This window comes from Andrena cerasifolii, chromosome 2 (assembly GCF_050908995.1).
Source record: "Andrena cerasifolii isolate SP2316 chromosome 2, iyAndCera1_principal, whole genome shotgun sequence".
NCBI lineage: Eukaryota > Metazoa > Arthropoda > Insecta > Hymenoptera > Andrenidae > Andrena > Andrena cerasifolii.
In genome coordinates this window covers 17,100,241-17,122,860 of record NC_135119.1, presented here as the reverse complement: position 1 = coordinate 17,122,860, position 22,620 = coordinate 17,100,241, and the positions used below count along the sequence as shown (strand labels likewise).

Sequence of the window (22,620 nt, the reverse complement as noted above, 5' to 3'; positions counted from 1 at the left end):
TGTTAATATTCCATTAAACTTTTTGGGGATGTAAGGAGGCATCTTTAAACTTGCAGAAAATATTTTTTTTATGTCCATCCTTCTTATTATTTATTAATTATTGTGGAATCTCTTCGACGATGTTAGGCGTCTAGGATAACTCAAAAAGTGACTGATCAATTTGAAATAAAGCTCATTTTATTCGTTATACATTTCTCCAGGTATTTGACCAAAAATTTAATTTTAGTTTTTATTTATAATACCTTTTTCGGCGATATAAAGAATAAAAACGAAAAGTTTGTCCCAGGAAAAAAGTTACTTTTTCTTTCAAACACTATAACTCTTTCAATTTTTTATTTTGTTTCTATAAAGTGGACCAATACCTGCGTAAACTATCTAACTTTAAGAAACTTCTATATTTTTGCAATCAGATGGCTGTGATAGATGCTATATCGTCGAAGAGGCGGACAAGATTCCACAATAATTAATAAATGATAAGAAAGATCGACATAAAAAAATATTCTCTGCAAGTTTAAAGATGCCTCCTTATATCCCAAAAGAGTTTAATCCAATGTGACTAACAGTTTTTTTTTTTTTTTTTTAAACTTAAATATCAGTTACTTTTGGGGCTGTTAGACGAGAATCCTCCGTAACGCCTTAAAACTGAATAACTTATTGCTGGAATAAGCTAGAAATACTTATTGCGTAACATAGAACGCAGAATATCGAACTGAAGAAATTGAGGAATTCTTCTTTTCTACTAATTACAACTTTTGCAAAGTATGAGCTTTTCAATCGAAGTAATAAATTTGCACCATTTGTATATGTTTTACTTCTCTATTTGATGTAATTACAATTAATTTCGATAAAAGCAGGAAACTGATCCCTCGTACAATTAGATGCGAACACATAGTCCTGTTATAATAATAAAACAGTTTTTAACACTGCAAAGAATTGTGGGATTAAATCATTACTCCCATATTTTTAACTGTTATGCCTGACAGACTTCCCATAGTCCCCAAAAATGAAACCAGAACGAGGAAATTGTTGATATTAGTAACCGAGTTCAGAAATGTTTCCCACCATCAATGAGCACGGAATTACTCATCCCAAGAAGATCGCGTCAATAAACATTATAATATATGTTCGAATTGTCAAAATGCGTACAAAATATTCAAGGACGATCGAGAAGCCTGAAGAAAAGGGATGGGAAGGATCGTGACACTTAAAATCGCGCCAGAAAAGGGAATGATCCTCGATTCCGTGAAATTCAGGGAGGGCCTCGAGTCTACTCACATCTGCGACTGAAGCTTGGCATCTGATTTCTTTCTCTTCTTGGTGATGCTGCCAGTGATCGCACTCATTTTGACCCACAGCGGGTCCTGTAGTTCACACGGGCTAGGCCTGCAACAGAAAAGGCAAAACATAATTGCACGACCGTCCAAGGAATTGGATATATCTCGGGACCTCTGGCAGAATTACATTTTAGGAAGATCCATGGACAACAAAGCTACCTTCCATAAATCTTAATAAATCAAATCTCCGACACACGCTCCAAACACCTTTGCCAACTTCCAATCGGCTCATAGTGGCAACCGGTGTCTCCACTAACTAATTAATAACTTCGCTCAGAAACCAACGACGAGCAGAAGCTCGTGGAAGCTGTGCACACCGCGGAGTCTCGAATTACATTTAACATACAATTTTATATCAGAAAATGTCCCATTTGTTATCAGGAAGAGGCCAACCTCGTTGCTCTCGACGATATGACGTAATCTCGTAACATTATTATCGAGGGTGAATGTATCGATTAACAGAATCTCCGAAGCTCAATTTCCAAGTCAAAGTAAGAATTCCTCAGCGCGGAATAGAACAAGGGAGGTAAATGGTTTTATCTATTCCAGCCGGGACTCGGGGCTCATCGCGCAACCTGCCCCATCACGTTTCCGAGGGAATTAGCAGCGTGACAAGCGGAATATCGTATCATTGGGCGGACACGTAGCCGTGGCTTGGGAAATTCTTAAATTTTTATGCCACACGGTCGCGTAATTGCTAGCAATTTTCGAAATATTTTGCTCGCTGCGTTATATGTTTACCGTAATTATTACACGCCGGCCCGCTCGGACGTTTTCTATTATACTCCTGCCAGGGATGGCGGGCCCGTTTCGTCGTGCGTGTACATTACACGTTCGTTTATCGACACGTAAGTTGTCTCCTATTGCGTGTTGCATTATAATGCCCCGCAGAATTCGCAATGCGTACGAAGGGACGCGAAACAATTATGGTCAAGGATATAATGTGTGGCCGACCCGGAGGAACAGATGCGTAGGTACTGTCCGTGAAATGGCAAATTCATCGCGACATATGTACGTTTACCACCGTGTTCTTAACTCGCGATGTTTAGTGAGAGCTTGCGGCGATGCCTGCGAAATTTTAGTTATCGCTGGTTTCTGGTTTGAATTGGCAATTAGAATATGTAGACGGGTGTAGTGTGTTCTGGTATATTTTGATACTAGCGATTTGGTGGAAAGACTGTGGAGAATTAATATGACTTTTATCTGTAATGGAACTCGGTACAGGTGCAGTACCGAAGGCACTAACTAGCATTGTAGATCAGAGAGGGTTAGATAAAGAATAAAGAGGATTGAGCTAAATTGTAAATCGACACTGATGCAGGTTTGATAGTTATACAGTTATCTGTTACGTTTGCGTAAATAGAAGAGAGGATTCAGTTCGATCCTACACAAAGGATTCTATTCGGAATTGGCATCGGCGCAGGGGGAACGTCTGATTGAGGATTCTGTAACGAGAAGTGGAATTCACAAGGAATTCCGTTTTCAATCAACATAAATATAACATCTAGTGAACCATGTGTCATTCGCGATTCGGAATGAATCTTAGAAATCTTAATTTTAGAAACAAATGTGCAAGTACGAGTCCAATTTTAAATTTAAGGGGATATTCTTACTGGGATTCTTAAGGGGGTAGGTTACCCTCGAAAGCCCTAAAAAGGGCCTTTTTTTCAAATGCAAATTGTAAAGTGATAAATAAGAGTAGAGAGAATGTTTTTGTCTAGTTTTAATCGTTGTTCTATGAGCTTCAACGCCAGCAAAGAAAAGTCTAAATATCTCTATGTACATAAAAGTTGTGAGTGGAAACGTAATGGCGTGTACCCGGTGCACCGTTTGATGGTGAACATGAAATCTCGAAAACCACTCCAACGATTTGGATGGAAATTTAATGGGAGATGCAGAAAACCATTCCCTACGATGTGGTGGGAACAGATTTTTGAAAAAAAATAATACAATTTTTATTTTGATAAATACGATTTTATCGATTTCTTGTGTGAAAAATATTTGTTATCTTTTTTAAAAGATTTTATCTGGAAAATTTGCTCCCGACATATCGTAGGGAATGGTTTTCTGCATCTCTCGTTAAATTTTCATCCAAATCGTTGGAGCGATTTTCGAGATTTTATGTTCACCATCAAACGGTGCACCGCGTACAAAAAATTCTTTTCCGACAGGCGTTGGTGTGGGAACTATTCTAGTCATCCAAAATGGAAAAACTAAGGCTCATTTTCTTTATTATGTGTGTGGCTATGGTTGGAACCTCGGACGAGTTTCTGCCTTGTATAAAATTAATTCTACAGAACCAAAGCAGCTAAATTTATCAGCAAAAATCGAACCTTTTTTTCAAAATGCTGTCATTCAGCAAATTTTTATTGTTAGGGGGCCTCTGTGGTTCCAACCATAACGACAAACATAATAAAGAAAATAAACCTTAGTTTCTCCATTTTGGATGACTAGAGCGGTCCCCACAACAACGCCTGTCGGAAAAGAATTTTTTTAAAGTAGTTTGCGCCACCGACTATATCTATGTATATGAGAGATAATAAAGTCAAAAAAAAATTCTGAGTGTTACTTCAAACATACTTTACTATGCAGAAAAAAGTTGTATTCGTAGTTTAAGATGCAATAAATATACAGTAAAACGTTGAGCATAAAAATCTTTCATTAAGTCTATAAAAAAAATTCTGAAAAAGTTGAAAAATCACGTGTCAGTAGAATACCCCTTTAAACCGACAGCAGTAAGTAGAAGTGTATCTACCCCTGGCGATCCGATAAGTGAAATTAAGTCACAAAGAATCCTATTCCGAATAAGCGCCAATACACCACGACGGTTTGAAAAATCTAAATAAAAAAAAATGAGAAGTTCGATAAGAAAAGTGAGAGCTGAGCGATCCAGTTTCATTCACACTGAAGTAGGTAAGTGTAACATCTAACTGTATATCTATCGCCAGCAATTCTGCAATAGAGAATAACGATTGAATAGCTGACAAATCTATAACGCCTAATGACACTCATTAAAAGCATCTCGCGCTTATTTCTGTATCATTTGATCGGCTAAATAGAAACTACGAGTAAATGAAGTCCGGAATGTCCTAACGCTGTCATACACGCTTGGGATTCGTTGCACGCTAGTCCCACGCGGCCATGTTGCCTCACAATCGATCAGAGCCAGCCGAGTAATTATTAAAGGCGATTCTAATTGACCGCGATAATTTGTTTCTGATTTGATGAAACGAAGCGTCTCGTGGACGCGGATATTTAGCCGGCGAACGTTTAGCAGGCAATAACCGAGGGAAGACAGCTGCAGAACGAGAAAACGTAATCGCTGATAGAAGGCAGATAGGTGCGCATTACACGGTTAGCTGCGTCTGCGTATCGACCTACGCAAAAATTTTCTCTACGTCTCTCGCGATGCACGGTATATCTGCATCGATAAAAGTCACGGGGTCAGAGTTTGCTAGGCGTTTCTCACGGCCCGGAGACAATTCGGTCTGTTAATTAGGAATGACGAATTAATTCGTCGTTAAAGAATATCGAGGATCCTTTCACCCTTTCAAAGTAATTTACTGATTAAGATTTTTTTACAATGAGGATGGAATTCCGATTCCTTTCCTTCGTGTGCCGTTTTCGGATCTCTATATCGCTGCTTGGCATCTATAGTGGCATAACTCAAAATCTGTAGATTTTGTTTTTAGTTATGCCACTATCAATGCCAGGCAGTGAGATGCTAATTAGAGGAATAACTTTTCACTGATAGCTTCTTATGATTTAATGTCATGGCACAATGTTTCAATCGGTTGTAAGCAACTTGGTTTAACCCCCAACTGGCAGGGTCAAGTGCTTGTTACACAGCTGTTGGGGTTGGAGTCAATTTAACACCGATTATTCTGCTCGACCACGCGTATTGTGTTTCGGGTTGTATTGTCAAGGGATTGTATATTAAATGTATCGGATATTTGTTCGCGGTGGGGATCGTGACATTAACCTTCAACTGGTGAAGCCAGTTTTTAATATTAATACTTCATTATATAAATATTATTATATTATACCTATATTGTATATTGGATATTATATAACAATTATATCAATGTTATCATTCTTTTATTGATTACGTGATTGTATTATATTGTAATATTTTCCAAACGCAGTATAATTTTTATAATATAAATATCCAATAAAAAGTAGAACAGTTCAATCCTTGTATGCACAGTTACCTTTGGCGCGCGGAATTATTTTATCGTCACGTCGTCAATTAAAGGCAGGGGCGGATTTGAAAATTTAATATCCTCACATCTGAGTCATTGCGAATTCGCTACGTGACAAATAATTGAATTGTTTTGAAAGTTATCCCAAGCTTCTGTATTCAAACAATTTCCAATTTCTTTCGCTCAAAATTTGTCACTCCCCAAACTTAGAAGCTCCCCAAGCCATTGCCCCAAACTTGTTGCTTCCCAAAATATGTCGCGTCCCAAAATATGTCGCTTCCCAAAAATTGTCCCTCCCCGAAATTAGATGCTCCCCAAGTCGCTGTCCCAAATTTGTTGCTTCCCAAAAATTTTCAGCTCCACAAAAATTTGCAGCTCCTCAAAATTTGTCGTTCCCCAAAATATGCCGCTCCTCAAAATTAGATGCTCCCCAAAATTTGCCGCTTCCCCAAATTTGTCGCTTCCCAAAATTTGTCGCTCCCCAAAATTTGTCGCTCCCCAAAATTTGTCGCTCCGCGAAATTAAATGTTCCCCAAGCCGCTGTCCCAAATTTGTTGCTTCCCAAAATTTTCATCTCCCCAAAATTTGCCTCCCTAAGCTGCGACCTACTTAGCTTACACTCAAATCCGCCCCCGCTCGAAAGTGAATCACAAACATTACGAAGATTCTCAAGTAGATGTAGATGAGTTTGCAGGACATGCGAAGAGAGAGTTGGCAAGTCTAGCGTTGTCGATAATGGCAATAGATAAACTCGCGCAGTTTCTCTGCCGCGAATATAGCCGGCTGAACGGGAGCGCCGCTACAAAGGAACAAATTAGACACCTGACGTTGGTCTTTCGTCAGCCATCCCCGACGTAGTTGCTACCCGACGTTACGCCTAATCACCTCCGCGGCCCGTGCTCGCCAACGCCACCCGTTCCTTGGCCCGATGTCACCGCGACAGAGGAGCACGCCGCTTCTGGCACATTCGCCAACACTGCCAGAGTACGTGTCACGCTTTTTTCGGAAGTGGAACCACGGACAGCGCGTCGACCACGCCGCAAACCGATAAAATCCCGCGCAACGTGACCTTAGGCGTCACGGTCCGTCGGCCGTGGATTAAAAAGCATCGATCCCCTGCGACACGCGAGAGCTCCTTCCTTCGACGCTCATCTGGCTTTTTTGCACTTTCGCCACCGCTCCTTTCTTCGCGTCGTTTATCGAGGTGGCCGCGCGTGACGTGTCGTTGGAAAAATCTGCAGCAACCAGTCGAGAAGTGACAGAGTTAGAAGCCGTTGCGTAACCGCGCGAATCGCGAACCGAGCAGAGACGAAATTGGATCCTCGAGGAGGCGATGTCGATGGTCGACGCTTGACGATTTAGCTGCGTATACGTGTGCTCGCGAATTGGGGCCCATTGGCGCGCGTGCGGCTTAAGAATTCCATTTTATTTCGTGATCATCCACGGTCACTGTTCCATTCAAGCGAAGCTGCAGTGCTGGATGCAAGAACGGCACCAGGACACTCGGGCCCTTTTTGCATAAAATCCATAATTAAATGTCTCATATTTTCTACGTGGGCCTCTAAATTTCAGTGCCGTGTTTTTAAAATTGACAGAGCTGTGGTCATTCTGTGAATCGATGCTCACCAACTGAACCTAACTCGTATCTAAGCCAAACGTAGGTACAGCAACCTGAACGTGACACGATCTATGACTATTTTTATGACTATTAATTTTTCAATATTCTATTATGCAAGTATTGAATAAATAATGAAAAGTGATGTTAAAAATATTTATGCAAGGGCCTGAGGGGGCTATAATTAAAATTAAATTCACTGATTAATTTATTACATAATTCCGATTATAATAATGCAAGTACAAAGGAGATCTATCAAATTTTTAAATATTATAGACAGTTTTACAGCTTCGCTGTGTATAAAAAATATCTAACTTCTATAAAAATATCTGACTTTTGGCACTGAGGCCCTTCTTACATCCAACAGTTCTCAAGCGAAGTTCTTGAAAATCAATGGATAGGTCGGGATTTTTAATTTAACAGCGGTGATTTTGCTGCCCAACATGGAGCAGGTGAAGCGTCAACACTATAGTAGCCGTGTAAATTGTAATTATCCACTGTTGTGAATGTTATTAGTGATTTCGTAATTGGAAGAACTGTTCGGCTGAAAATCACGTTTATATGATTGGCACGGATTCGTTTCTCCTTAGGTCCGCTAAATTGCAGACAGATTCGAAGCGAGATCGAGGAATAATCGACGTTTAATATTTCAGCTTACGTGTTCATTCATTATCATAATAGGGTCACGGTGCAAATATAGGATTCATTCGTTCGATGAGTTATAGGATGGATATTGTCTTATCCTGAAATGGGAGGAATAAATAAACGTACCGACTTTTGTGAAACATTCAGTTAGAGTCGCTTTCAATTTTAATCTATGCGATAGAATTCGAAGGGGAAATCACTCTCGTCGCTGAATAATTTGCTCGCCGTGTTTAAATTAGACATCATCGATAACTCAGATAATTATTCCGATTTCTGTATCCACTTCGAAAACTGCTATCTACGTTCTGCTAATTAAATTCTGATAATCGAAACTTAACTCCTTCGCAGCCCGATTATGAAGAAAAATATTACCCGCACTTATGTTCGTTTTAATTAAAACACCAATTTGAACTATTTTAAGGGGAGAGCTGGTGTAATCGGCAGAAATCAAGCTTCTTTTTGGGAATTTTTTTAAAGTAAGCTATATATGCAATCTTTTTAAAAGTTTCAGGCTGTAATATTATGTATTGCAAGAAATGACCAAACATTTTTTATATAAAAATTACACTGCAATTCCAAAATACAAATAGTTTTGTATTTTTCATAAAATTAGACTATGGTTGGTACTCAACCCGCAATCAGAAATGAAAAATTAAGATAATGGTGAGTGTTTGAAAAAATAGTTGAGTTTATTACTAAAAACTTTCGTATTAATTGTGCAACAAATCTTATTAAATTTAAGAACGAGATCCATCGATAGCGTAATTTTATTAGAAACACAAAACTATTTGTCTTTTTTTTCAGGCCACTACAATGGAACCTAGACTGCATGCAGCGTAACAACTTGGCCGCTCCGAAATACTTTTTCCATTTCGAATTACCGCATTATTTTTATATAAAAAAAAGGTTGATCACTTCTTGAAATTCGTAATAATATAGCCCGAAAGTTTTCAGAAGATTGCACGTATAGTTCCCTTTCAAAAAATTCCCAAAAAGAACCTTGATTTCTGCCGATTACGCCAGGTTCTTCCCTTAATTAAATCGTACACGATGCAAAAGTTTGAGGCGACCAAAGATTTAGAACGAAGCAAAAGCTCGAAGAGTCATTCCGTTTCTTTGAAAATACTCGAGAACTGAAGAGAATTCGGCGCAACATGTAGCAAAGTGGAACTGTACAAAGCCTCTGAAGATTTATAAGACGCATTTGGCATCGTCTTCAGCATCAACGCGTGTTTAATATGGATTAAAAGTACCGTAAGTGCGCGAGGTTTCTCACGAAATGAAGTGTCTCAGCTGCTTCGTTCGTATTTAACAAGACAATAATGCGTTTTCATGACGTCCATCGCTATCGCGTTTGGTTTATTAACGGGTCGACTGTCGTTTCGTGCGCAATGGACGCTGCAAACTGTGCTGCAAGTGTCCAGCGAGTGATAGCACACGATTCTGATGAGGGGGGTGGTCGTGGAAAATTAGCGAGTCAATTGGCGGAATAATTTGATTTCTTGTAAAAAGAAAATACGTATCGCAATTGCCTATGATTTAATGACTAATGCTTCCAAACTTCTTCACTGAAAAATTAACTTTTCTTTCCTGACTGAGATCAGATTCAATAACATATTCGTGAGTACCGGCCAACCAACTCTATTGAATTGACACTGAACACCAACGTTCCTTTGAACCAAGTACAATACCCGTTCAAACAAAAATACTCGCGAGGCGTTCCAACCCATCGCTACCTTCGTTCCGGGAAGCGTTCTTGGTAAAAGGACAGGTGGGAGGGTCTTCGAAGTTGATTCTTCCTCGTGTCCGACTATAATTCCCTCCACGTGGATGAAAACCGCGCGTGCTTCACCCCCTTTCCCCCCCTGCCCTCGCGTTCCCTTGATTGACTCCCGCAACTCCACCACATCCTCTTTCGGTATCATCTTTTTCCTTTAGCAGCTCGTTTGCCCCTGACTCGGTAACAGAAGAAGAATAGGAGATGGTAGAAGAAGAAGCTCGGTGCCAGCATAAACCACTATCTAGATTCTAGAAATCGCTGACTAGTTATCCGTGATGCTTCTCGGCTATAGAATCAGTGAATGCTGAATAAAGGCACGCTATAAAAACGGGGGGAGATTGTGATTGCAGGTAATTGCTAAAATTGCGATTCTGTTTAGAGATACCCTGGCTGGAATATCGGATTAAGGGAAACTTAATTGATAAACCCTAGGAGAAAAGGTTAATTAGAGTACACGCGATGCTGACAAGAGGATCTCTAGCAATACGCTGATTCAATCAACCGTGCAACATCGTGTGTTTTATTCAATTTAACAATTGCACCTACAGTCGTGCGATTTTAGACGGAGTGATGTTATATGCAGGACCGCTGGTTTAATTGAAAACAATTAAGATTTATTGATTGGAGATTTGATACGGACCAGGGGGAATTCCTTACGGTGCTGCCAGCGACTGTGATAAACGAATCCAGTGTACGTGCATCAACATGCGATTGCTGGGAATGCCTGGGAGTACAATACTGGAGATATTTATTGCGATATTTATTCCTCTCTCGTTATTAGTACTAGAAAAATGTTATTGCGGAATTTATTTATGTTATTGTAGCTCGCTACCTTGGAGAAAATAAATTGGATACGAATCATTTTATCAATCATGTTGCTTTGAAAATCGTGAGTAGATACTACTTAAATTTAAGAGCGATGCAATTAATATTTCCAGGACCGTGGTCCTATGGCAACGAGATGTGCATGGAATTGGTGTATTGTAGACTGTAAATGGAACTAGGGATGGGAACAACTTCAGTGCTTGTTCGTGGATATCGACAAATCCAATTCCTAAGAGACTTTTCATACCAGACACTTTTCTAATTTAAGGGTTGTATTTAGAGTATATTCACAGGATTTGTACAATTTTTAAATTAGCACTGTTTCCGTTAAGCGAACATATACAAAATATCAGTCGTAAATCACAGCAGTTTAATTTTTATACAAATTTAATTTTCTTAAAATACAAAAACACGTACATATAAGAACAAGTTAATGTAATACATTTGTGATGCACTTGATATAATTCATATTGGCTTCGATACCTCTATTATTTAATAATTAAATTTCAGGTTCGGGGTATGTGTCTCCGTGATACAATGTATTTGTTCCTTTTTCAGCTTATAATATGCAATGAATTAACGCTAAATATGGTGTTAAATGTGCTATTTTCACTAATGCTATAACGCACGTATTAAAATTCTGTGTAGCAACAACAGAGAGTGACTTGACAGTACGCAACGAAGATTCTACTTCCTATGGCGAAAGATTTAACTGTAATCGACACTGTTCTCCGCCAAATATCGCTGAACGAATGACCGGCGTGGTTCGAAAACTCGCTGACACATACTCCGACGACCGATTTGCATTACACTTGCTCGACGTAAAGAAGTGAGAGCTCCATCGAAAATCGAAAGTGAGGTCAATGAATCATATACTAATATTCACATGGTTTCCAATCGACGTTGCACGTAACATTTCGACCTTTGAATCGAAACCTGATTTTGAAAAATTAACATTTCACGCGGATGAGGAAGCTTGTAGGGATATTAGCGGGCACATTTTGGCGAGTTTTGTGACTCAAATTGTCGTTAATTCGTGAGAGAAATTGCATCTACACTTCTTTGACTTTCACACAAATTTAGTAATTCTGAATCGGTTGGGTTGGAAATCGTCATAAAATCTTTATTTATAGTCGTTAGTCTAACCAGCGTATAGACTCTATCAGAAGGTTGATCAGTCCTCATCAAATGATTCGTCGAACTCGTTTTCTTGTTATCGCCATACACTTAAATTACATGCTACAATTTTCAAAAATGTTTATTTCATTTATTCCAACGCTAACAAGGGAAGATCCCGAACCAGGAAATTCAAAAAATTCTGAAACTTTGTGAATATGCAGGGGATTTCCTCCTGATTACAACGCAATTTTTCTTTGCTGCTCAAATTCACGCGAAGGGGGTGAAATTAACCCCTGAAAATTCGGCTATTTCCCGATTTTGTGTTATAACTCGCGAACTGTAACAGATAGGGGGAAAGTTTCAAGAGAAAAGTTACTTGTTTTAATGAGATCAATCTTTTGGTAAAAAAATTATTTTACAGTTCGCGAATTATAACAAAAAATTGGAAAATAACCGGATTTTCAGGGGTCAATTGCACCCCCTTAGAGTGAATTTGGGCAACAAACAAATATTGCGTTGTAATCAGCAGAAAATCCCCTATATATTCACAGTTTCAGAATTTTTTGAATTTCCGGGTTCGGGATCTTCCCTTGTAAGTAACTTAACACTGTTTCTTCGAACGTCAATTTTTAAGCATCCTTTATTATCGCGTTGATTCCACCTAACAGGCTAATTCAACAACATTACACGATCGTGCCATCGCAGTGCGATAAATTTTCAAATTTCTCTCGAACGGACTGCATAAATTTGCATATCTCGCAACGCCACGCGAATGCGCAAAGGAAGCAGCTGTTTCACAATCGATTCTCGTTCTTGCTAGGTAATCTAACAACACCCATACGCAATTAATTACGACGCCCAAGGGTCTCTTTTAATTTCGTTCGCCGCATTCAAGCGGAATCTAACAAGTTGCAATTTGCTATTAGATACCTGGAAATACTCTTCAAATAGATTATGATTAAGTAATTAGTTAGTGGATATAGCCTACCGAGGCGTATCAGTGACAAATTGGCGCTCTATATTTATCTACCGAGATATTTGCGAGCGTTGTGCATAATTTCATCAATCACAGCCACCGCGATCCCAGAATTATGTAAGCGCATAGGTTCCGCGCGATATCGCGATGAAAATTCTGTAAATATTTGTAAGCAGCCAGAACGAGGAAGAAAATAGCGCGAGTTAGTCGACCCGGCGACCTTGGCGCTTAATTGCTGCGACTAGGCCTGTCTAGCATTCGTATCTGTTTAATAAACTCGGTTATCAAGGATCTTTGGCTTCCCAGAATACGCAGGCTCTGCTGAGAAAAGCATCGTGCTCGCGAGTGGATACCACAGATACCAATTAAGGACCTTATCACAAGAGGGGTGGTGCTGCTCCATATTTACCAACTTGAACTAAATTAGAAAAAACTACTTATAAAATTCGAAAAGAGAACACTAATTGAAGTAGTAGTTATTGGGTCGATAAATTTTTGAAAAAAAAATATTTTATAATAAAAACATTAATATTTGGTGTTTGGTGTTTGGTGTTTGGTGTTTGGTACTTGGTACTTGGTACTTGGTACTTGGTACTTGGTACTTGGTACTTGGTACTTGGTACTTGGTACTTGGTACTTGGTACTTGGTATTTGGTATTTGGTATTTTTATTTATTTGCAATAAATCGCTCTTTTGTAATCGGATTTGCATCAAACGTGCACCAAACGATATAGAATTCATTTCACGTATATTACACGTCATAACTCAAAAACTATCAAAAATGGAGCTGCACCCCTCTAGCTACAAGGTCCTCAATTTCTATGCAAGTAGGAGAATGGTCGCGAAAGATGTTACTAGTGAAAATATTCGCCAAGGCTAGAGAGCATGTAAGAATTTCTACTGGGCGATTTGTTGGCCGAGAAATAGGTGAACGCACCAGGAAATAGGTAAACGCACCAAGAAATAGGTAAACGCACCAGGAAATAGGTAAACGCACCAAGAAATAGGTAAACGCACCAAGAAATAGGTAAACGCACCAAGAAATAGGTAAACGCACCAAGAAATAGGTAAACGCACCAGGAAATAGGTAAACGCACCAAGAAATAGGTAAACGCACCAAGAAATAGGTAAACGCACCAAGAAATAGGTAAACGCACCAAGAAATAGGTAAACGCACCAAGAAATAGGTAAACGCACCGAGAAATGAATAGCGAGCGAGCCTCGGGCCGCGTGACGTTCACCGAATCATTTCAATTATCAGCTGGAAAGATAAGCATCGTGTAAGAAGGCGGGCGATAAAAAGAATACGACCGCCACGTTCATTACGTGCAACTAATCGACTTAACGTTGACCGGCTCCTTTCGATTCGACGTTTCGAAATAAAGACAATCATCGACGAAAGTGGATCAACGTTCCATCGCTTACCCAATGAAATGTTTCCAACTTCCAGTGAACTATTTCTGTAACAAGCCGATATGTGCAGATTTTAACGAGCTGGTGCTGAGCTTCAAAGAAATTTAACATTTACATGTCACGATATTATTTTTCATCCGTTAAAAAATGTTAATTAATTGAATGAAACTCGACGTGTTTACGGCTACATAAATATCTTGCGAGCTGGAAAAGATATTGAAGAGTGTATTTGTACGATATTAAAAACTGCTTCGTCATAATATGAATGCTAATCTTCAATGAAAGTGCTGTTAGTTCTGCGTTGATTAATACACTTTTTAAGTAACATCCGTCAACGTCGATGGATTAGAAAATTGACTCTGAGAATGTGTTCTTATAAGTATTTAAGCTTATTTTTTCGGGAAATGGAGGGCAGACGTGAGGTTTTCAAAACGAAAAGATATATATTCTAATCAGCTGTTCAATATTTCTTATAATTTGGAAGACATTTAGAGGGTGCTTTAGCTCCCAAAATCATTTTTTACCAATCCAGAATCGAACTTCTTCATAACAATCCGAAACCCAATTTCATTTCCCTTGTATCATCAAGTACCTTCAATTTTCTTCACAGAATAATGACTTAAAAACGATCAAATAATACTTCTCCTTCAATCAACAAATAAGGAAAAATGTAACAAATTTTTTAAGCATAGTATCCCTTAGCGACAACAAATGTTACAACAGAACAATGAACTGAAATCGATCGTGACGAATTGTTTATTCACTTGCGACGAAGGCGGAGTCTGCATCGATCGAAGCGAGCCGCACGTCGAACAGGCATGATTATTTCACCAAAGCAGGAGTGTAATTCTCGCCGAAAATAACGCCGGACCGAAAGTTGCTGACAGATCCCTCGAAATGTAAATTGATCTGTCATCGACACGCTCGTCGAACACGTTTCATGTCGATTCTTGTTCATATTTCAGGGTGTCACGAGAATTAATCGCTCGCGCCCCTTCCACGCCGGGCAGATTTCAATTTGGCATTCTATTTGCATTTACTACGCGTCGCGCGCAAAAATCGAGAAACAAGGGGAAGAAATACGGGGAGGCGGCATGGACGACGAGGAGGCATCGCGTGTGCTCGACGGAAAGTCGTACGTTCATTTTCGCCTCGCGCAAAAAGCGGGTATCATTTACGAAGAAGCGAGCAAAGTGGCGGAGTTCTTAACGGAATGACGTTGTTTTTGCGGTTGAAGGTGAAATGCGCGTGATTTGCGATCACGGGGCTTCCCTTCGCGATCACTTTTACTACCTTAAACCTGCTAAACATGGGCAGAGGCAAATTTGTTGCAGGAATATCGGGTAGGGTTACCGAAGGCGTTGGTAAGTAATTGTGGCGTTAAAACGACACGTGGCTGTGCCACCATGTAGTAGTTACACTGTGAATAAATTTTCTGCAAAAATCTGGATATATAGGGTGCTCGTGTTAATGATAGTCAGAATTATAATATAAGAAAAAGCAACAAGTTTTACTATTTTTGTAAATATGCATCATATCAATTTGTTGAATATGCGAAAGATTTCGACCAACAGAGGCAAGCTTAACTTTCTTTGCTTTTTTGCAAATAAGCAGCTGCATTTTCCCAACGATGTTAAACGCGAAAAATAATTCGTGACCAGTCGAGATTACAAAAGAAAAAAATTAGATATCGAATGTACCATTTTGGAGAAAAATAGTATATTTGTTTACTAAAATTAAATGCATCGATTTTGCAACAATTTTTTACAAGCTCCCACACGATTGCAAACTCCACTTTCTATGGCGATTGGTTTGATAGGACTCGATAAAATCTGCCACAGAATATATTCCCGTAAAATCACGTTGTCGTTCAAAAATCATCGACGTACACTCCAGCGACTAATTTGCATTGGACTTGGCTCGACGCAACGGCTGCACAGAGAGTTCGATCAAGAATCGAAGGTGAGGGTCGTCACGATGGACGTCGAAAGCAACCAAGGTTTATTGACGAAAATATGAACGCGAGTCGTTACCTACGTACAAAGTCTGCAACTTCGTATAGAGTAATCGAGATGGTCGTGGCACAGCGTCCAACATTTAACGACGCCATTAAACCCAAACGTAGCAATCGCTTGATTTTCGTTCGACAACGTTAGACGATAAGATTTCCTTTTCAGTCTCTTATTTCAATTGATTAACCATAATTTAATTAGGACTCTTAATTGGCGAATTGTTAGGTACTGAATTACCGGTGGCGTCTCGCTTAAAGAAGTTGCATACTTATAATTGGATATATGACGAATTGGGATGATCTACAGTTGATAAAAACTATCAAAGTATTCAGCTCTGGAAATTAAGTATTGATGTAAGAATTGAATAGCAGAGAACGGAAATTAAGATTTTTTTACCCTGGGAATTCGTTCTTCTTTTACATTTAATATTGATAAAAGTATAGAAATGTTTTAAATGGTCACTGAGTATCTTGAAAATATTAAAGAGTGAGGTAAGAGCGAGCTTGCTTCGAAACATGAAATATTTACATATACACAGTATAATAACAATGTTTCTACTCAAAAATTTCTAACGTTTTCTGAAATTGCTAATGACAGTACAGTTATAAAAAAAGACTTTACTCAGAATTCGATAAATTCAATAAAGAAGTTCTTTATGGTGTTATCAGACTTCTAGTCTTTTTGTTTAAATAGACACACAATAACCACGGGCCATTTCCAATGGAAATAAAATAGATTTAAATATTCCAATTTTTAACGAGCACACGACGAATTAATAATTACTTGGTTACACTCATTAGAAATTACTGTGGACACACCACGTCCATCGATATCAACATATCTGAAAGCCACCCAATGAGAAAGCAAGTTGCAAGAAATGTCCTTCCTGTTTCTGCTCCATCGCGTCGTATATCTGACGCGTTGCAAAAAATTTAAGCACCGACAAATTGATCGAAGGGTACTTTTATTGGCACCATAAATCTGCGCTGCTATTTCTAAAACGACGATCGATAAGCAGCACCATAAAATAAATCTTCTTTAACAAGTGTTACCTCTTTAGAATAATATAACATTGAAAAACGCTTTTCCAACTTGAATCTGTAATTTCTAATTCAGATCGGTTCTCAGATGTTAAGTAAATGTTTGAGTAGCACGCATAACTCTCCTAAAACAAGCTGGAAACTTTCTCCCTGCGATATCGGAAACCACGTGACGAAGATGCTGCTGTTTATCTTTTGAATCCAGTTTTCCCTTTCACGCGACCAACTACCAACAGCGAAAGCTCGTTGCAAGGTTAGCCCCCTTAATACACTACGTGAGTATTTTTCAATCATGAAGGGAATTTGTACTATGAAAAAATAATTGCGTATATGTGGCAGCTGGAACATCATATTTCTTAAACGTTTATATTCTCAATTTGTGATAAATTCAATGCAATAGAGGCGCACAATAAAAAATAAACGCACCTGATTTTTCACGAGACAGAAATGTTGCAAAATAATTTGCTAATAGATGTATTTGAATTTAAAGAGCCCTTAAACTTTATGCATATGTAAATTTTATACATATAGATACACGATTTTTAAGCGTAAAGTACTTTTCCGAGATATTATTAGATACATGAATCCTTCGCTGGAATGGTACCAAACGTTTTACTTCCCTCTGCATGAAAGCAAGCATAGAAGAAAATTAAAAAAAGTCAAAGGTGTTGTAAAAAATTGTAATATTTCAAGAATTCCGTAATCAGAAACAGAGAATTCAATTGAACCCTACTTTGCAAACTTATGCCTACTGTGAATGTTCATTCACCTTCAACGTTAAAAACTCAGAAATTCCAAAATTTGTAACACTGTTCCTTCGTGTTACAAATATTTAACACTGATGTTTGTTTAAAAAAAGGAGACAATACTTGTGAAAACTTCCTTTATATTCTTCGCATCGTTTTTGAATCACTTAAGAGTGAAGTATTGTTTGCAAATGATTTCTGGTGAATGATGAAACGAGGTTTAAGTGTTAGCCGCTGTGCATGTGGCAGAAGAATTAGAGGAAGAAAATGAAGTCTCGAGAACTGTAACGTTTCTTCCACAAGGGCGGAAGGGTAGGTTCGATCGAAGACACTCGACCTTGATACAATCGTCAAGAGAAAAATGCAGCGTTTTTAAACGATTTTATTCAGCTTCGATACTCTGTTTTGTTTCTTTCGTAAGTGCAACGAAACACGTTAACTATTTGCGTCAGGCAAGCGTCACGACGCATTTTCATCGATGGCTTCCCGCGAACCTCCCAAGCTGCGTCAGTCGACGACGGCGTCTACGTGGCTGCTCTTGATCAATAACTTTTGCACGCGGTAACCTGGCCGATTTTTTATTACTTCATAGCTTAACCAATTCTAAAAACAAATATTCCTTCGATCTAGTGGATGAACAGTAGACACGATCGCAAGGAACTTAAAAATTAATTCTTCAGAAACTGTTATAAATAGAAAGCTTATCCGTAAAGCTGTTAAACTTAGGGTACGTTTATGTTGGAGCTGCGATAATAGTGAAGAAAAAGAAATATTTCTTTCTCGACGCTTTTATCGTTGGTCATCTATGTAGTAAGCGTTGCTCTACTCGCTGCTCCAATGTAAACAGTTTCATTATAAAACAATATAACGCATTTCGACGCTTCGCACTTATCGTTGCTCTGGTCGTTTATCGCAGCTTCAACATAAACGTACCCTAACAAGACAATAAGAAGGAAATAGGATAAGCTCTAGAAACCGTTTTGGAGTCACAAGTTGCTCTAGGGAACGTTTTGGAGTCACAAGTTGCTCTAGGGAACGTTTTGGAGTCACAAGTAGCTCTAGGGAACGTTTTGGAGTCACAAGTTGCTCTAGGGAACGTTTTGGAGTCACAAGTTGCTCTAGGGAACGTTTTGGAGTCACAAGTTGCTCTAGGGAACGTTTTGGAGTCACAAGTTGCTCTAGGGAACGTTTTGGAGTCACAAGTTGCTCTAGGGAACGTTTTGGAGTCACAAGTTGCTCTAGGGAACGTTTTGGAGTCACAAGTTGCTCTAGGGAACGTTTTGGAGTCACAAGTTGCTCTAGGGAACGTTTTGGAGTCACAAGTTGCTCTAGGGAACGTTTTGGAGTCACAAGTTGCTCTAGGGAACGTTTTGGAGTCACCAGTTGCTCTGGGGAACGTTTTGGAGTCACGAGTTGCTCTGGGGAACGTTTTGGAGTCACAAGTTGCTCTAGGGAACGTTTGGGAGTCACAAGTTGCTCTAGGGAACGTTTTGGAGTCACAAATTTCTCTAGGGAACGTTTTGGTCTCAAGTTCTCTAGAACCTGGTTGCTAAGGAAACTTCAAATGCGAATAACTGAAGGGAAATCTGCCAAACACAGAACAGATATTGCGAATCATCGTAGCATACACTGTTAAAGGACTTCGCGTATGTGTGTGGTACGTCCCGGTGTACCATATTTGTGCACGCGTACCACGTGATCTTCGGAAACAGAGTAAATGAAGTAATACGTCAATCTTATCAGAAAATAAATTCGTTTGCATTAACATAGGTAAATAAATCGTATTAACACGTTGAAATAAGGGGTATTTCAATGATCTTGCCATAACCCGATTTATGTACCAGATATAGTACACAATACATCCTGCCTTCGAAGTCACGTGCACCACAATTGGCACACACTGTGTACTTATATACAAAATACTCTAAAGTATGATTAATAACAGACATAGCTCTGTTAAATACGCATTACTACTTGACCAAAAGTTGTATCAGCCTGAGGGGCCGTACTAGTTGTTTCATAAGTGACACTAATTGGTAAGACTGCCATGTACCTGCTAGAAACGGTACTCATAACAGTCAACGTATTAAATCACACCATGCTGCGTAATGACTCAAGTCCCATTCGTTTATACTCGATTTATCTTCGCAGCTTTATTCCTAGTACGTTATATCTCAGTGAAATGGGTTAACACGTTTGAACTGTTCGAAGGTTTGAGGGTTTCAGTTGCTACGATTTGCAGCTGACGGCAGAAAAATAGTAGTCTTTTGGGAAAATCTTTCGATACTCTGCTAACATTGCAGACCCATCAAGTCATCAATGCGAAGACACACTGATATTCCACGACTACGCTTCAAGCAATTGTCAACCCTTTAACTACTATGCGCTCCAAATGAACATGGGCGACTATGTGCTTCTTTCTACATAGCTTCGCGTTAGGCAACATGCACACGGAAATGGAATTGCAAGTGGTAGTACAGTACGACAGTCTGTGCAGTTAAACAGAATGTTCATTCATCCGTGTACGTAGCTGACGAGTAGAATCGCCACTGACACACCGCACACCGCAACCACTTGCAATCCCATCTCTGCGCATCTTGCCTTAGTCACCGCGATAAGAACCAACGAACGAAAAGGCGCAAACAATACTTGACATCTAGAGCAACATACGCTCGATCACAAGGCTATATGCTCGCTATAAATGTGAAATATGGAAACATAAATGAAAAATATAGAAGGTGCTGATTATGACTGATCGTACATACTGCATCCGCAAACAAGAGTTCACGTTTTCATGCTATATGTGCAGGATACTTACAGCTGAGGGATTAAGCTGTTAACCGAGGACGAGTTAACTCGTCGCCTAAAAATGCCCTTGGTTTGGGCGTTAGGAATGAATTAATCGGAGATACTTGATAATCACGATCTTACAAAGGGAGAAAATAATTTATTAAGTCCTGTGCAGGATTCGTTGTGGTTAAGTTGAGTTGACTCGCGGTTCATCACCTCCCAGTAGACATTTTGAAATACACTAGGAACGTTGTTTTGTCAAGAAACGACCGGTTAACAGGCTAAAACGTAACTGACAGTAGGGTTGCCAACTGTACTATAATATGTAGCATTGTACCTACTATATTTTTGTCTAGTGTACTATATACTGGTAGAAAAAGATCATAGTACGTAAAAATATTATATACAATTTTTACTTATTTTTTTCAGTTTATGGCAACATCAAAACTTCAATTTGCGAATTGAAACTTTAATAGAGTAGATTATTTTTCTATAATGAATAAGTGGCGGGAAGAGAGAAGTAGCCAGTCTATCTGCCATAAAAAATGAGCCCGTCACATATGTTAATTTGGATTTTCAGTGCAATCAAACCTGTGACATACTTCTTACAGACAATAAATTAATTAATAATACAAAATGACCCAAAAAATATACTTACATTTAAAAAAATAAGATGTTTTAGTGTAGTTTCATTTTATACCACTTTCCTCCGAAATGTACTTTATTTTTTATCACATTTGCCTGTAAAGTGGTATATTTCCCGAAAAAATTTGGCAACCCTATCTGACACCCCTCGCCGCGTGACCTTTTCGAGCCCACCACTCCAACACTAACCACCAAACGCAGAACTATCAAACGTGCACACCAAACGGGGAAGATGGCACTTCGAGTAGCGCAGGGTTTTGCGAAATAAATACCCCTTCGAGCCAGCCAGGCCTACCGAAGCAGACGCTTCTGCCGCGAGCAGCTCGCTCTCCAGAATACATCTACGCGGAAGCACGCCAAGACTGTACACCGTTAAAAAACAATATGTTTCCACGTGGGCCAGAGCCCGACTTCCCTATCGCCACCACTGAACGCGCCAACACCCCCATACAGCTACTTCGGAGTCCTTACTTGTCTCCGAGCCGCATCCTCGCGTTCGCCGATCTGCAGGCTGCGAGTCAAGGCACGGCCGCCAAGGTACATCGGCCTGGCCAGTCCTCGAGGACCGAGCCTCCGTTCCAGCGTCGCCTCGTAAAACTCGAGAACGTATCACGGCACGCGCGACACTCATCAGGGCTAGCTTCGGAGCTGAGGGTGGATTCGCGCAGGGGACAAAGAGGAAGGAGCCAAGCCGCCGACCGAGGCCGACGTGAACGATCCAGGGGGGAGGGAGACTGAGGACAAAGAGGATGAATCGTGCGGATCTAAGGCGAGCGAGCGACCGAGAGGAGAGGGAGCCGGGAGACACAGAAGGTAGAAGGTGAAAAAGAGGAGAAAACGCGTTGAAGGAGCACACCCGCGGCGCGACGAGGCCGGTGCTTCTGCCGACGTCACCACTTATCGCGTAGAGGAGCACCTTGCATCACTGTAGCCGCGCGTATCCACGCAGATCCGTCACCCAGTTGTCACGAACCGCCCGTCGCTGGCTCCCCACTTTCGTGACTACACTTCTCCAGCCGCCTGGACACTACTGCGCTCGGGCTTCCCTGCTCCTTGCGCAAGAATTGCCACCACCGTTCTCTCTCTCTCTCCCTTCCTACAGCCAGTGGCTTCAGGTTCCCTCGACGCCGCGAGAGCCTCAGCGACCAGCGAGCCCCGTCGTCGTCCCCCCTGTAGGCATGCTCGCGCGTCGACGAGGAACGGGCCGCTTGCTTCCCGCTCGGCGAGCGAACACGCGCGTTCACCACGAGATCGCCATCGACTGTAGGACCAGCGAATCCTGCCTTTCACGGGTCCACCAGCGCTGGCGACCACGCGCTGCTGTGCTCCCAGGCTGTGGATCCCACCAATGCGTTCACAAACTCATCTAGAATTCCATCAGCGCTGATGATCAGGAGCTGAGGACTCTTCGATGCGTCCGCCAATTCCTTTCAAAGGCTCCCAGCTAGCCAGCGAACCCACGAGGAAGGGCCGGGCGC

General features: G+C 40.2%; 1 protein-coding gene across 18 annotated transcripts in view; it reads right to left on the bottom strand.

Moving 5' to 3' along the window:
• The window catches only part of LOC143379016 (uncharacterized), a 202,293-nt gene that overhangs the window by 60,046 nt on the left and 119,627 nt on the right, over positions 1-22,620 (bottom strand). For 17 of the 18 annotated variants that reach the window (XM_076831276.1, XM_076831278.1, XM_076831268.1 and 14 more), the window contains one exon: positions 1,276-1,383. In XM_076831276.1, the coding sequence (XP_076687391.1) occupies positions 1,276-1,383 (108 nt within the window). Of the gene's footprint in view, positions 1-1,275; positions 1,384-21,613; positions 22,045-22,620 lie in introns of those variants that run through there. The other variant, XM_076831267.1, reaches the window with a different exon arrangement.